Genomic DNA, 16,562 nt, shown 5'->3' with positions numbered 1-16,562 from the left:
TGTCTCCAAGTTCGAAACTTCTGTTTCTCATACTGAAGTGACTGTATGTATCTTCGAACTTGTCTTTGACTGTAATAAATAATTCAATTCAATTCATACTTAAGTGCTCATTTCAGATCCCGTCCTTCAAGGAGAATTGTTGCTCATTCAGGAAACAGGGCTGGCCTTTCAAGAAGTGCTTTTTATGTCAAACACAGAGTCGTTTTACGCAAAAGAGTAATCAGAGAGCAAACTTTCAACATAATTAAATCCCCTTCCACGGTCCCCTTATAATTTGAGGCAGTTTTCTGGTTTGATCTTGTTGTATCACCCCCTCTTACACCTCTAGCATATTACTTCCCAGACCTATTTTTCTTAAGAAACCGCCCATTGCGTTATTGCTTTTGGGGGGCATAAAAATCAAGATCTACCTGAGTGATTGTTTTAGTGACCTTTTAGCTGAGGTGTGAATCTGTACCTAGACGGCACATTCCTTCCAGTGCGGACTGATCACTCCTCTGTCCCTTGCAGCTAGGAATACGTCAGGGAGAAAACTAGGCTGGAATTCTTCTTCCTACCATCGACTTCTGTATTTGGGGTGTAGTGGTTTGAGAGTCTGACTAGAATCTAGGAGATCCAGACTTGAATCCCCTCTCTGCCAAGGACGTTCAGTGGGTAACCTTGGGTCAGTCACACTTTCTGGAGAGAACAATGTTGTAAGCAGCTTTGGGTCCCCATTGGGCAGAAAAGTGGGGGATAAATACATAAATATCTATATCTACGTATATCTATATCTATCATCTGTCTATCTATCTATCTGTCTGTCTGTCTATATCTATCTATCTATCTATCTATCTATCATCTATCCATCCATCCATCCTTCCATCCATCTATCCATCTATCCATCTATCCATCATCTCTCTCTCTCAGGTTGCCAGGTTCCCTCACCATACCAGCAGGGGGACTGGGGGGCATTCTGGGACATCACAAATGTGATGACATCACCTGGAAGTGACATCATCACATCAGCGATGTGGCACAGTGATGCTCTGGTTTAAGGACAAAACTCTATTTACCATAGAGTTTTGTCATATTATCTATCTATCTATCTATCTATCTATCATCTATCTATCTATCTCTCTCTCTCAGGTTGCCAGGTCCCCTCACCATGCCAGCAGGGGGACTGGGGGGCATTCTGGGACATCACACTTGGAAGTGATGTCATCACATCAGCGATGTGGCGCAGTGACGCTCTGGTTTAAGGACAAAACTCTATTTACCATAGAGTTTTGTCATATTTACCAAATTTACTATAGAGTTTTGCCCTCAAACCAGAGCATTGCATGCAGTGTCCCCAATGTGATGACATCACTTCTGGGTGACATCACTGAGTTGGGGATGTTGCACCTGGACATGGCTGTTTGGGGGCAGGTTCCCCCCCGCCAGCTGCGGGCAGAAGCCCCAAAAAGTGGGGGAACTCCCGCTGGGGCTTGGGGACTGGCAACCCCCCTCCCCACTATCCTATATGGAAGAGCATTTGGTCTTAAGTTTCCAACTGCATCCTAAAGTGATATGAGCCAGACATAAGTTTAGTGCTTTTTTTTAAAAAAAATGCCCTTTTGGTAGGATTGCCAAATCTGGCTAGTCAACTTCCTGGAGCTTTGGGGGCAGTATCTGAAGAGGGCAATGTCTGGGGAGGGGAATGGCTATCTAGTTCCACCTGCAAGTTGGCAACCAGCAAGGGGAAGAGCACATCCATTGCAAAATGGCCCACACAGAAAGATTTATGCATTCTCTGCGCTGATTAAATTTGTACTCGGTGAAACTGCATCTTATTTTTAACAATGGTAGGCAATGGATCATTGATGTTCTCGTTATGGTTTTTAGTTATGTGGTACCCTCAGACCCATCACAGTCAACCTCAGTTCTTCTTTCTGCTACATAGGACTGACATGTGGGCAACTGGGATAACAATGGCAAAACGTTTTGTATTTTAATAATGCTATAAAAGCAAGAAAAACAGTTCTTAAAATTCAACTTGGTTATTCCCAGCTTTGCAACCATAAGCAGAAGTACAGCCTTCTAAGTCAATTGAAGTCAATGGAGTTTGTGTGTGTGTGAAGTATAAAGTGCTATCGCATCACAGCCAGCTTATGGCGACCCTGCAGGGTTTTCAAGAGACTTAACAGAGGGAGTTTGCCATTCCGTTCCTCTGCACAGCACCCCTGGTATTCCTTGGAGGTCTCCCATTCAAGTCCTAGCCAGGGCCAACCCTGCTCAGTTTCCGAGATCTGATGAAATCAGGCTAGCCTGGACTATCCAGATCAGGACAATGGAGTTAGAAGGGTGCAATTCTTTGAATAACTGCCCCACTGTAGTCTTTTCTTGTAGCTGTGGATGTCTGCAATAATTCTGCTTTCCACATGTTTTCCAGCATTGTTTCCTGCATCACTGCAGCTGGACATCTCTCCCATACTCTTGTGTTCCTCCATGACATTTGCTCTTAATTTTTTCCTACATTGTTGCCACCTGTCACTATGAAATGTACGCTTGGCATACTTTCACTTCTGACCTAAAAGGCGTATGAGACCACACAGTGCTGGGGAAAAAAATACAGCTGTGTTTTCAGAATGCTGAACACTGCTGGCTCCAGCTGCTTCTATGCCAGGATGGCAGTGATAGTTGACTGCGTATAGAAGAAGGCGTATAGAGAAGTATTCTTCATTGCGAGTGGAAATTTCCAGCCCCAATTTCTTGCATCAGAGGAATTCAGGAGCAGGGAAAGAAATATGATGCTCTTGGAACTTCTCCTCTTCTCTGCTTTATCCTCACAACAACCCTATGAGGTAGATTAGAGTGTGTGACTGGGCCAAGGTAGGGTTTCCAGCTCTGTGTTGGGAAATACCTGGAGCTTTTGGGAGTGGAGCTTATAGAAGATCGAGTTTGGGGAGGGCATGGACTTCAGTGGGGTATAATTCCATAGAGTCCATCTTTCCAAGCAGCCATTTGTTCCAAGTCAATTGTAATCCCAGTTCCTGGAGATCAGTTGTAATCCCAGGAAGTCTCCAGCCACCACCTGGAGGTTCAATGCAGAAAAAACTACAGGACCACAGTGTGTAAGTAGAATCAAAACCACACAGCTCTCCACTGTGTACGAGGACATATTAACTGTTATTTACTAATACAATAATTCTGATTTACTGAAGGTTGTCACCATTATAACATCATTAGAACGTTGTTTATCAGGATGTGTCAGTGTCATCCAATATCTTTGCTTACATGCATATGGTTTACAATGAGGTTAGACGTAACTGTTATTTACTAATACAATAATTCTGATTTACTGAAGGTTGTCACCATTATAACATCATTAGAACGTTGTTTATCAGGATGTGTCAATGTCATCCAATATCTTTGCTTACATGTATATGCTTTTCAATGAGGTTAGACAAAACATAACTTATAAGGGCGCACCAAGTCACCTAAATAATATTTACTAACAAAGTCCTTGTTCTTGTCATTTTATAAATTGCAGCACCAAAGGTGTCACCCCGATGCACTCTCTGGATATAAGCATGTTTTTTGTAATCTTCTTCAAGGTCACAGTTTCAACAAAAACCTCACTTTGCTCTGGAACCACTGCCTCAATCCATTCCCATGCAGCACATCATCACTCTATGTTTTCAAAGGTGATGGCTGCCTTGTCAATTTCACAATCTCAGCAAGAACAGCCATCACATTTATAGAAACATAAAAAGACAAGAAACAACAACTTTTATTAGTAAATATTGTTTAGGTGACTTGGTGTGCCCTTATAAGTTATGGGGTTTTTTAACCTTATTGTAAACCATATACATAGAAGCAAAGATATTGCATGATATTGACACATACAGATAAACAGTGTTCTAATGATGTTATAATGGTGACAACCTTTAGTAAACCATTATTATTGTATTCATAAATAACAGTTAATAATTCAACATGCACGGTGCTGTGTTATTTTGATACCACCTGGAGGCTGGCAACTCTAGCCCAAGGTAACACAGCAACCATCCATGGAAGAGTGGGGACTTTAACCAGGGTTTCCCAAAATGACTTCACATTGCCTAAAAGAATCTTGCTTCCACTAAATCCTGATTTTTTTCTCCCACTCCCAGGCTGCTTGCTGGAGCCCCCCGTGACGTGGCCGAGGGGCTGCCAAATGCCACGCAGACAGGAGCCATGTATGCCTGCCCATTGACGAGTGCCACTGATGACTGCCAACGGGTGAACATCAAGGTTTCAAGTACGTGGCCTCGTGTAAGAGGAGAGCTCAAGTTGGACAGGGCTCAAAGCTTGATCGAAGTCTAGGCCAGGGCGGTTCAAACTGAACGGCATCAACACTCAGAGCAAAATATTGACAAAGAGCCAGTATAGAGAGAGCCTGTTTACAGCACTGAAATTATACAGTTAAACTTTTATAATCATTGACATGTTAATAATACCATAAAGTATCCTCAGCCCAAATGCTGGTTGTTGTAGGGATGGGCACAAACCAAATTACAAGCCTAAATCCGTCACGAACTGAGCCCGGTTCATAGTTCGTGAGCCTTGGTTCATGCCCAGCCTTATATGAACCTTCCAGGACCATAAACGTGGTTTGGAGGTTTGTGGTGGGAAGCAGGGGAAGGGGAGTGAGAGGGATCGCTGAAATGGATTGCATTTAAGAGGCTGAAATAGATGCAACCCATTTCAGCAATCCCCCTCAGCCCCCCTCCCACTTCCAAGCATTCCCTTTAAATGGAAGATTCCCCCCCCTCCATTCTGCTGGGCTCGGGGACCAAACCTCACAAACCCGAATCAGTTTGCAAAGCAGGGGAGGTTCATCCCAGTTCGTGGCTCGTGGGACCTCCTGAACCATGAACCTCCACTTTCCCAGTTCGTGCCCATCCCTAGTTCTGAGACCTTTACTAGGAAGTTGCCCCCATGAGGTCTCAATACACTGGAGCACCCTTGTGCAAATGTTTTAGTGCAGTTGTATAAATCTGGGTATAGACTGGATTACTGGCAACTCATTTCCCTTTCTGTAAAAAATCTTTCAGAAGCCCTTTAGATCCATAAAAAGCTTTGCCTGCCATTCCCTTCATATACTGGTTATTCTAGCATTCTACCTCTCCCTCCTAACTTAAAGATCTGATTTTCTTTTTCAAGAGCCCTGTTGGGTTTGCTCAAGGCTAAAGGTTATAGCACATTTATGATCCACGTCCTCTAAAAAGACAATTTATAGAAGTATACATGGATCAAGAACTCCTTAGCATAGGCACTAGATCAAGAACATGGCACATTAGTCATCTGAGGAAAGTCCACTCAGGTATTTGATGCTTTTGTGTTTGCAATCCAGCAGGGACCAACTACATTGAACCTATCTGGGTTATATTGCTGTGGACCCCCCCCCCCCCCAAAGAAACATAAGAGAAGCCATGTCAGATCAGGCCAATGTCCCATCCAGTCCAACACTCTGTGTCACATAGTGGCCAACGCCCAGATGGCCTAAAAGCCTAAACCTGACCACTATGCCTAAACCTGATCACTGTGACAATATTTTAAAGAAAATAACATAAAGGACAGTTGGAGAAACTATGGAATTTCACCGGGTTACTAAAGCAGGATGGGGAAAATAAATTCTTTATATCTGTCATCACCACAGACAAAACTCACACCTGATCCATTGTTTCCAGGGGAAGATGAAGAGACATGTCAATCAGCGGTGCACTTTTAAAGTTAACCGACCAATTAAACATTACAACTTATCTGGGCTAGTTGGCATTTTTCTGAAAGTTCCTAAAGAACTCAGATGTGAGATAGTTGATCTTTCAAATAAAGAAATTCAGTTTTACTAAATGAAAGTAACATTATCATAATTTTTAGGGGGATTAAGAGAGTTAAGGATGCTAACTTTTGCCTCAGAAAAGTTGAAGGAAAACATTGTTACAGTTTATTAAATTATTACATATAAAAGAACAAGCCTTGATGAGGAAAAGGCAGCATGGCTTTTGAGGAGAGGAGTCTCCTCTCACCAGCTTTTTGAGTTTCATTGAGAGTGTCAACATGCCTGCAGGTGTCAGACTCTTGAACAAACTCACTCTCACCAACACTCTCCTGGTAGTAATTTGTTCATTGAGATATGAAGATGTGTCAAGCTGAGACCATCTGTGTCAGAACTGACTGGTTTGGTGCCAGTTCTGGTATTATACAGAATTCAAACAGCCCCCCAGTGGCCTATCCAATCAAACCATTCACTCAGCCTGCCTAAATCTAGCGCATGCTCCCCCCCCACACACACCTGTGAACCTACAGTTTCATTATCTATGACAGGCCGGCTTGCAGAGACAGGTGTCCAAGGTCATTTGCATTCTTCCCATTTGGGAGGCCCCTTAAGAAAACAGTTGTGAAGTGGCTAAGTGAAGCAGTTTCCCACACACGCATCCACACACTCACCAACTGCCCCCCCCCAGCCCAAATACACAATGGTTACAGGCAATGAAAACATAAGTGGCTAAGTGAAGCAGTTTCCCACACATGCATCCACACACTCACCAACTGCCCCCCACAGCCCCAATACAGAATGGTTACAGGCAATGAAAACAGAACATATAAATTCCATGGCAAACAAAGCCCCGAGTTTGACAGCAGGTAAAAACAACAGGTAGATACGATTTATTTGGACTTGCAGATGTTTTTTGATAAATATCTCTCAAAGGAATCCAAGTAAAATTCAGTTATGGATTGGAGGATAGGTCTTCTTTTGCAGCCCTGGCTGGTTAATAAACTGATTGGAAAATGTTCACAATTAAGATTTTGAGAACAGTTGATCTATGGACCATGGCAAATTAAATTGTTCATAAAAGATCTGGAGTCTGGAAAAGCAGTAAAATGTTCATTTAGATATTTTTAAACTCCCCCCTCCATTTTCTCCCGCATGGAGACAAAAGCAGCTTACTACATTGTTGTCACCTCCTCTCTTATATTTTCACGACAACCATCCTGTGAGTTAGGATAGGCCGAGAGAGAGGATGCCCGACCCAAGGCCACCCAATGAGCTTTTATGGCAGGATAGGAATTCAAATCAGGGTCTCCTAGATCATAAGCCAACACTCTGATTGCCACATTACGCTGGCTAGCCAAGATGGCAGATGATATGAAAGGATAAAGATGGTGAGATCCAAGGCAAGCTTCTAGGAGAGAAGTGGACAAACTTTTCAGTTTGAGAGGTCACAACTGGGTCTCTGCCTGTTTTTGAAGGCTCTGATCTGGATGCTGTATCTTCCTGTTGTAGGAAACAGGACCATCCAGCATCCAGTTTGAAGCCCTCAAAGGCAGGTGATGAGAACCAATTTGATGTAGTGGTTAGGAGCATGGACTGTAATCTGGGAGAACAAGGTTTGATTCCCTGCTTCTCCACATGCAGTTCCTGGTGTGACCTTGGGTCAGTCACAAGTTCTTTCAGAGCTGTTCTCTCAAGGGCAGTTTCTGTCAGAGCTCTCTGAGCCCCAGCTACCTCACAGGGTGTCTGTTGTGGGGAGGGGAAGGGAAAGGAGATTGTAAGCTGCTCTGAGATGCCTTTGGGTAGTGAAGGGTGGGGTATTAATCCAATGTCGTCTTCTTCTTCTTCTCTCCATTTTATCCTCACAACAACCCTTGGAAGTAGGTTAGGCAGCAAACTTCCATGGCAGAGTGGATACTCAAACCTGGGTCTCCCAAATCGTACTCTGACATTCTAACCAGTATACCACTCTGGATCCAGAAATGTGATTTAGAAAAGCAGGAACTGGACCACTTCAAAGAGTTGGCGTGCCTTCCATACCAGGAAAGGATAACACAGCCGGGGGACTTGACTTTGCAAAACAGGACACCTGAAGGGTGAAGACATGATGGAAGTGGATTAAATCACAAAAAGCAATCATGGATTTTCTTTTCTCCCTGCCTTATCATGGAAGGGAGACATTCCATTAAGTTGATTTGCGCTAGGTTCATGACAAAGTATGACTTCCGTCAGCACTGGTGGCTGATAAAAAGGATGAACGAGATTCAGGGAGGATAAATCTGTTGATGTCTACTGGCCGTGATGACAGCTAAATCAAATTTCTGTGTGCAGGGGCAGTATACCACCGAGGCTGGCAAGAAGCAAGGGGGGCATTATGTCTGGCTTGTGAGCTGGCTGTAGTTAAAAACACACACATAATTGCAGGCTAAGTAGCTCTTTGGCACAGTAAGTGTGGTGTATTCAACGCAATGGAAAACTGTGTTTGTACTCACTAATTGAAACACCATGTATATCTTCGTCCTGGGCAAGGATCCTAATCTTGCAATCCCTATTGGTAGCCCAGGAAGAGCCAACCAATCACCTACCATCAAGTTCCCTGAGAGGGAACGTCTATGATTGGACATTATTGTTACAACTCTATTGGTTGTTATGTACAGTAAGGCGTGGCCACATTAGCCCGGGAGAGTTTAAAAGAAGCCCAGCTGCAATGCAAAGTTGTTCTGGTTGTTCTGTTCTGGTTGTGTTCATTAAAGCTGAATCACTTGGTGAAATCACTCTCTGAATCTTTGTTAAGTAGTCAACTTAACAGTAAGGACAATCTTTAGTCCTGGCTGCAAAATCCCACCTTCACGCATGTGACTTCAGTTGGTTGCCTGCAATATGATTCCCTCATCCCTCATCAATTTATTTATTTATTTTTCTTCATTTACACCACACCTTTCTCCCCAGTGGGGACTCAAGTTGCCAGCTCTGGGATGGGAAGTACCTGGAGATTTTGAGGGTGGAGCCTGGGGAGTCCCTCCTGGCAACTGGCAGGGGGTAGGGGTGGGGCACTTACCAGGAGAAAGAAGAGGGCCCAGGCCATGTCGCTGGCATCACATTGCTGTGATGCTCTGATGTTTGGGCAAAAACTCTATTGTAAAAATGACTTGTACCATAGAGTTTTTGGCTCTGAGTCATGGGGATGTCACTGGTGTGATGATGTCACTTCCTGTGAGACACTGGTAAAGTTGCCTGGGCTTTCCTCTTTCTCCTGGTAAGTCTCCCTCCATCCATCTGAATGGTGGCAGGGGGGAGCAGGGCCTGGTGGCTGGGACCCCCACCTCCAGTGGGGTAGGGGCTGCAAACCATATTGGGGAGGGCAGGGTTTGGGGAGTGAGGGACCTCAACAGGATACAACACCAGAGACTCCACCCTTCAAAGCAACCATTTTCTCCAGGGGAACTGATTTCTGTCATTTGGAAAACAGTTGTAATAGCGAAAAATCTCCAGGCCCCACCTGGAGGTTGGCAACTTTAATTAAGACCCATAGTGGTGGGGGAGGAGGCGACTGATGCTTTGGGCCCCCACTGAGGAGAACGGTGGGGTATAAATCAAGTAACTATGTAAATCAAGGTCAACAGCATTGATTCTTTATCTTGTATCTACAGTGTGATTCTTAGTTTCACACAAGTGCCATGCAAATCCTGTGTTACTGTTCTTCAGTGTTTTCTGACGGAGGCTGTTTATCTATGGTAGCTATCGAATCTGTGTTCTCTTGTTTTTGATGGCTGAGAAAAACCGTCCCTTAAAGGACTAGAGAGTGGAGCTTCGCATGTACATTTTGTCCTAACGAGATTTCTCCTTTCACTCGCCTCTTATGTCACCCTCAGGTGAACCCCACAACAATATCGTCCATGACATGTGGTTGGGGGTGACGATAGCAAGCCAAAGAACAAGTTCGGGAAGAGTAATGGTGAGTGGCAGTGGGGACTGTGTGTGGAAAGGGGTGTGCGTTCCAATTACAGGAGCTCCATATCAAACTAAACATGAGTTTCCCCCTGTAATCTGCTAGTAAGGACTATTTCTTGACAGCCATTATCAGACCCCACTGTCGGTGACATGGGTTTGGCTTCTGCCGATGTAGATAATCTTGACCAATCTCTTCTGCAGAGAAGCTGGGAGAAGAACGACTTTAAGGTCCCAGGACTGTTGTTACCCCTCTGATAGAGTTCTGGGGTCCCCTTGGTTGGTCTAAAGGTGATCTGGAATTGGTTGGCTTTATTTATTTATTTAAAACATTTATATCCCATCTTTTCACAGTGCCCAGGGCTACTTACAAAATATTATACAGTTAAAAACGTAACTGTAAAACATAACAGGTAAATCAAAACTGCATCAAGTCCATCAAGTTCAACCTGCAACCAATGTTCCCTCTAAGCTGTGGAGTCTTGTGAGCAAAAATTCTACTTGGTGAGCTGCTGGCATTAAAGTTGTGAGCGAGCGATTTGGCTGCTGCATCAATTAGTTTGCTCTGGAGCCATCCCTTCCTGAGCTAAGACAAAAATCTGTGAGCCGGAGACTAAAAAACTGTGAGCTAGCTGACACTAACTCAGCTTACAGGGAACACTGCCTGCAACTACTCCTCCATAGATCCCTGCCAGTTTCCAGTCATTAATTAGCTCAGGATCTCCAACGTGGTGCTCGTGAGCAGTATGGGGCCCATTGATACCTTTCCTGGTGCCTACTAGTGTCGCCAGGTCTTACCTGGCTTTTAGCATGGGGCTCCTGGGTTTGTCCCAGGATTTTCTTGTGTGCGCAAAGTGACAGCATTCCAGAAGTGATGTCATTGTGTTGGCAAGATGTTCTACTTTGGGGGCAAAACTCTATGGTAAAAGTGGCTACAAACCATAGAGTTTTGCCCAAAAAGTAGGGTGTCGCCCCCAATGCCACTGAAGAAATATGTGCCTCGGTTTTTAGATGTTTTTGTCTTATCTTTTTCTGCACTAAGTTCCTGACCATTTTGACCAATCAATGCACCTTTCCAGTGGCAAGATCATGCTTCTCGTAAATTATAGTGTCACAATGCAAAACTTTTTTAGTGACTGTAAAATGGAATAAAAGTTAAAAGTTTTCAGGGAATGCAAAAGGTATTAACTTAAAGAGACAAAACCTTTTATTCAATATGTGTTGCTTCATTCTCCTTTTCCCTTTTTTTTTTTTTTTTTTTTGTGAACCACTCAAAAGGTTGCTATTTTGGTCCTGCGCCACATCAGCATCTTTAAATGGTCTGGAAATGTTTTTCAGTGGAATTAGATGAAATTCAAGAAATGGCTTTGGGTATTGGACGCTAGACGGCCAGGCGCCTTGAACAACAAAATCCACTTGTGCCAATTGTCATTAGCTAAAGAGGATAATGTGAACTGCAGAACTTCGTCCCGGCTTTCTTCAGAAAATCACGATCTTACTGCTTCATTTGTTCCATTGCAGGAGCACCTCTATTTTTTAAATATATATATATGCTAAGATGGAGCCCTGGCTTGCCAGACTCCTAGTCAGGGTGGGTATCCTCTGCTCCCATGTCTTGTTGTGTGCTACCACTTCATGTGGTACCATCACATGCACAATCACATCTCTTCTGGTGGAAACCTGGAAATGTCGAAAGGTAGCTCTAGGAATTGCTGGAAACTTTATGGTTTTATCACAGAGTTCCTGGCAATTCCAAGAGCTACTTTATGTCATACCTGGGTTTTCACCACAAGTGACATTGCGTTCCTCCCCCATGTCCTTTCCTATATTCATGCACGAAAACACTATGGAGCCCAGTGGATTTAAGTGAGTCCTCCTGAACATCCTGGCCCTCAGGACTACTTGCCGTCTCTCGCTTGTCCCATGCCGTGTTCTTAGACTTACAGATCTCCAGGGTATCTGACCGACTTCCATATATAGGGTCCAGTACGGTGGCTGGGATCCTAAGCAGCATGAGCCAAGTTGTGCTCCAGGAAGGGAATTTCCCCACTCTTTCATTCTTTTTTTGCTGAAGCCTTCTGTGTCTCCTGAAAATGTGTTCCTCTGGGCTGGTGGACACCCAAAAACAGAGTGTGGAGCAACATGGGGGCTATAACAGGAAGGGGGAATTGGCAGGAATTCCTCTTCCCTCCTCTATGAACAGAAGTGCTCCCATGTTGGCAGAACTGCTGTTATGGAAGGGTTGTCAGGTTCCCCCTGGCCACCGTCAGGGATGGGAGGGGCTAGGGCTGCCAGATCCAGGTTGGGAAACTCCTGGAGATTGGAGGATGGTACCTGGGGAGGACAAGGGACCTCAGTGGGGTACAGTGCCATAGAGTCCACCCTCCAAAGCATCCATTTTCTCCAGGGGAACTGATCTGTGTAGTCTGGAGATGAGCTGTTGTTCTGGGGATGCCCAGGTCCCACCTGGAGACTGGCATCTCCATGCTGTGGCAACGGAACAGCAAACCAGGTGCAAGGAAGTGATTAACAAACAGGAATTGAGTTGCCAGTTCAAATCTGGTTCTACTTAAATGGGATGCTTCGCACATAGCAGTGTTTGCAGCGAAGCCATCAAATTTTCCAGACCGGGCTGCCACGTCTCCTGTTAAGGCAGGAAACCTCCCATGGGCAGCTGTCATTGCCCACTGTTGTTCCAAGCAGTGGCAAGAGGGAAAAAAAAATCAGTGTCCTGTGCAGTGCTAGGTCACTTCCAGGTAGCTCTAGGAATTGCCAGAAAGACTCTGGTAAAACCACGGAATTTCTGGAGATTCCCAGAGCTACCCTACATCACTCACAGGTGTTTCCCAGAAGTGACACAGCAGCACACAGGAGCTTGTGGCCCCAGTTGCACATGGGATGGACACACTAAAACTCCCCCCCCCCCCAGTTTGAGCTGTGACAAGCTGCTCTTTACCTCAACCAATTTCAGGGGTGAGAGCTGAGCCGTGTACAGAACGTGTTTCTCTCACCACATGGAATGATGGGTAAGGGCTTTCAAATTTCCCACCTTTTTAGTACAGTACTGACTGAGGCTTTTTGGGGTTGGGTTTTCACCAGGCTTGCGCTCACCGCTACACCAGGGTCTTGTGGGCCGGCAACGAGGACCAGCGGCGCATGGTGGGGAAGTGCTACATCCGCGGCAACGACTTGAGCCTTCAGGAGGACGATGACTGGCAGACTTACCACAATGAGATGTGCAATGCCAACACTGACTTTGAGAAGACGGGCATGTGCCAGATGGGGATCAGTGGTGGTTTCACTGACAGCAACGTTTACTTTGGAGCTCCAGGGGCCTACAACTGGCAAGGTGCGTAGCACTGTGTATGCAGTTTAGGGTTGTCAGCTCTGGGTTTGGGAATATCTGGGTATTTGAGGGGTGGAGCCTGAGGAGGGTGGGGTTTGGGGCATTAGGGCCATAGAGTCCACCATCCAAGGCAGCCATTTTCTCCAGGGGAACTGATCTCTGTCACCTGGAGATGAGTTGTAATAGCTGTAGACCTAGAGCCACCACCTAAAGGTTGGCGATCCTCAGGGCTTTTTTTGTAGAAAAAGCCCAGCAGGAACTCATTAGCATAATAAGGCATACCCAACAGCAGAAACTCATTAGCATATTAGGCCACACCCCTGATAGTACAGCTCATTAGCATATTAGGCCCCATGTTACCAGAAGTGTGGTCATCCAGCCACACCCACCTTTTGCTTCTTATTCTGTTTACCTTGTTTGTTGTCAAAACCCAAGGGCCTTTTTTGTAGCAGGAACTCCTTTGCATGTTAGGCCACACACACATGATGTAACCAATTCCAATGAGTTTCTGCTGTTGGGTGTGGCCTTTTATGCTAATGAGCTCCTGCTGGGCGTGGCCAACTCAGGAGCCAGCCGGAACTCCGTTCCTGTGCGTTCCTGCCCAAAAATAGCCCTGCCGATCCTATTCATGCATCCTTCTTTTCAAAGTCTTTCTTGCCCTGTTTTGTCCTCTTAATAATCCTGTGTGGGAATGGGATTCTAATAGCCTAGGGTTGCCAGGTCTGGGTTGGAAAATACCTGGAGACTTTGGGGGTGGATCCAGGAGAGGGTGGGGTTTGGAGAGGGGAGGCGCTTCATCATGGTCCAATGCCATAGAGTCCATCCTTCAAAGCAGCCATTTTCTCCAGGGGAGCTGATCTCTCTCAGCTGGAGATCAGTTCTAAAAGTGGAGGCTGGCAACCCTGAAATAGCTGTATGCAGTAATTCCATTCAGAGGTGAAACAAAGAAGGGCGGGGGAGATTGTCAAACAAATCGTACCCATTTCGATTTGCTTGCAAAAGCTCAAATTGGTGTTCTTGTACTTTGGTTTTTAAAAACTCGTTGCTGTGGATAGGGTTGGAATAAGGAGGTTTAGAATAACATCACACGGGATGCAATTAATTTGACCAAGTTGATACTTCAACAATGTCTCCTTGCAGTTCATAAACCAGACAAAGTTTTGTTCAGTTTGTTTAAAGACAAAGTGTGCCACTAACAAAACTGAATTCTGAAGGTTTGTTTAACTTAGGTGTGTGTGTGTGTGTGTACAAGTCTTTTCTAGGCTGAATACCTTCAACCATAGATCAGGCTTGTTTCAGAGCATTTTCATAATTAATACTTCTCACAGCTGTCTCCATGTTTCCCCGAACAGTCCTCCTTGTCCTTTAGTTCTAGGGGCCATTTCCACCCAGTCCCGTTTCCCTTTTAAATTCTCAACATCCTATGTCCACCCCTCTCTTTCCCCAAAAGTCTCTGCTTCCTCCGGCCGCCCTTTCTTCAGCCCACTCCTGAGGGCTACCAGTTGTGGGTTGGGAAATACCTGGATATTTTGGGGGGTGGAGTCTGGGGAGGGGAGGGACCTGAGTGGGGCATAAGGCCATAGAGTCCACCTTCCAAAACGGCCATTTTCTCTGGCTGAACTGATCTCTGTCACCTGGAGATCAGTTATAATCCCAGGAGATCTCCAGCCACCACCTGGATGTTGACAACCCCACCACTCCCTAACTCCTCCCCTTCCTTTCCCACAAGCTACAGATGGTCATCCTTCCCTCTTGTCCCCACTTAGGGCTGCCAACTCCAGGTTGGAAAATTCCTGGCATTTTGGGGGTAGGGAGGGTGGGTTTTGGAGAGGAACCTCAGTGGACTGTAATACCATAGACACCCCCCTCCCACTCTCCAAAGCAGCCATTTTCTCTTGGGGAGCTTATCTCTGTAATCAGGAGATCAGTCTTCACCAGGATGTTGGCGATCCTAGCACCTGTCATCCCATTCCCTTTCTCACTCCCCACCCTTCATTCCTTTAGCTGCTTTGCTTTGGGTTATCTCTCCCAATAGCTTCTCTGCTTTCCTGCAAACAGTACAGAGAAATTTACTTACTTACTTACTTACTCTATCTGAATCCCACCTTTTACCCCAATGGGGACCCAAAGTGGCTTGCATCATTCTCCTCTCCTCCATTTCATCCTCACAACAGCCCTGGGAGGTAGGTTAGGCTGTGTGACTGGCCCAAGATCACCCAGCGAGCTTCCATAGCCAAAGCGGGGATTAGAGTTGCCAGATCTCCTCAAGATGCCAGTGGGGTGAGGGGAGGATGCTCTGGGAGCCGGAAGCATCACCCCCAACATGCCGACATCATCAGAAGAGATGTCACATGTCACCCAGAAGTGACGTAGGCACATCGGGGGTGATGCTCTGGTTTTTTAGGCAAAACTGTATGGTAAAATCACCCTCAAACCATAGAGTTTTGCCCAAAACCCAGAGTGTCATTCCCCCCCCCCCGATGTCACCGATGTACCTATGTCACTTCCGAGTGATGTCAGCATGTTGCCCAATGTTGCCGGGGTGTGTGTGTGTTACTCTCGCTGGCCAGCTGGCTGGCAGCAGGCGGGAATCCCCTGCCCTGAACTGGGAATGGTAACCCCAGTGGGGATTCAAACCTGGATTTCCCAGCTCCTAGTCCGACATGCTAACTGCTACACCATGTTGGCTCTCTGAACGGTGAACTGCCCTTCAGCAACTAACACAGGAAACCTCTCATGCATTGTTGTGATCTGAGTTTTCAAAGAACTTTAAGTATGTTCCTTTCAGGGCCCAATGGAGGAAGACATTTTTTTCCTTTAATACTTTACGCTGCCCCCCTACCTCCTACTATATCGGGGTTGCTGGCGGGAAGTAACATCCTAACAATCCTCTTTAGACAATCACTATTAGAGGTGGCTGAGAAAAAGAAGCCTGAAAAGGGGGAATGGCTGGGAGACCACGCTCGTGGACTCAGTGGTGTTCAGGCTGCCTTTAAGTGAAAAAAAAATTCCACGTTGCTTCTTTCTGGCACAGGAACTGACTACGTGATCCATCGAGAGAGCTGGGACCAAGCCGACATCCACTATCCCGATGAGAAATACAGCAACAGTTATATAGGTAAATGGCCGGAGATTGTCAATAGGTAAATGGCCAGAGATTGTCAATGTGTTGGGCTTGCTAAAGGAAACACCACCAGAACAGATGCAGAGAAATGATTTGTGGCTGTTACCAAACTGTTGCAGCAAATGGCGCTCAGGGCTCTTGAAAGAAAAACCACACCGTAAAATGCCTTTTAAAAGGGGGGAGGTTTAAAACAAAGGCTGTGGTGGAACTTCCAAAGCACTTCTGGAAGACACAAATGGAACGGTCTTTCTAATGAAAGAAAAGCTTTCAGACAAAAGGAGAAAGGGGGAACAGAAGTAGAAATAATTGGAGAACACGAGTGGCATGCCATGGCCCATAGCAAAGGCTCTGTTACCCACCTT

General features: G+C 45.5%; 1 protein-coding gene across 1 annotated transcript in view; it reads left to right on the top strand.

The window, feature by feature from the left end:
• ITGA3 (integrin subunit alpha 3) overlaps positions 1-16,562 on the top strand; it is a 115,854-nt gene that overhangs the window by 46,152 nt on the left and 53,140 nt on the right. Inside the window, exons 2-5 of the mRNA XM_015413677.1 lie at positions 4,137-4,264; positions 9,655-9,737; positions 12,830-13,079; positions 16,111-16,194. Of these exons, the coding sequence (XP_015269163.1) occupies positions 4,137-4,264; positions 9,655-9,737; positions 12,830-13,079; positions 16,111-16,194 (545 nt within the window). The remainder of the gene's footprint in view (positions 1-4,136; positions 4,265-9,654; positions 9,738-12,829; positions 13,080-16,110; positions 16,195-16,562) is intronic.

The sequence above is a fragment of the Gekko japonicus genome, unplaced genomic scaffold, assembly GCF_001447785.1.
Source record: "Gekko japonicus isolate JY-2015 unplaced genomic scaffold, Gekko_japonicus_V1.1 scaffold544, whole genome shotgun sequence".
Taxonomy (NCBI): Eukaryota; Metazoa; Chordata; class Lepidosauria; order Squamata; family Gekkonidae; genus Gekko; species Gekko japonicus.
This window is presented reverse-complemented; position numbering and strand designations above follow the sequence as displayed.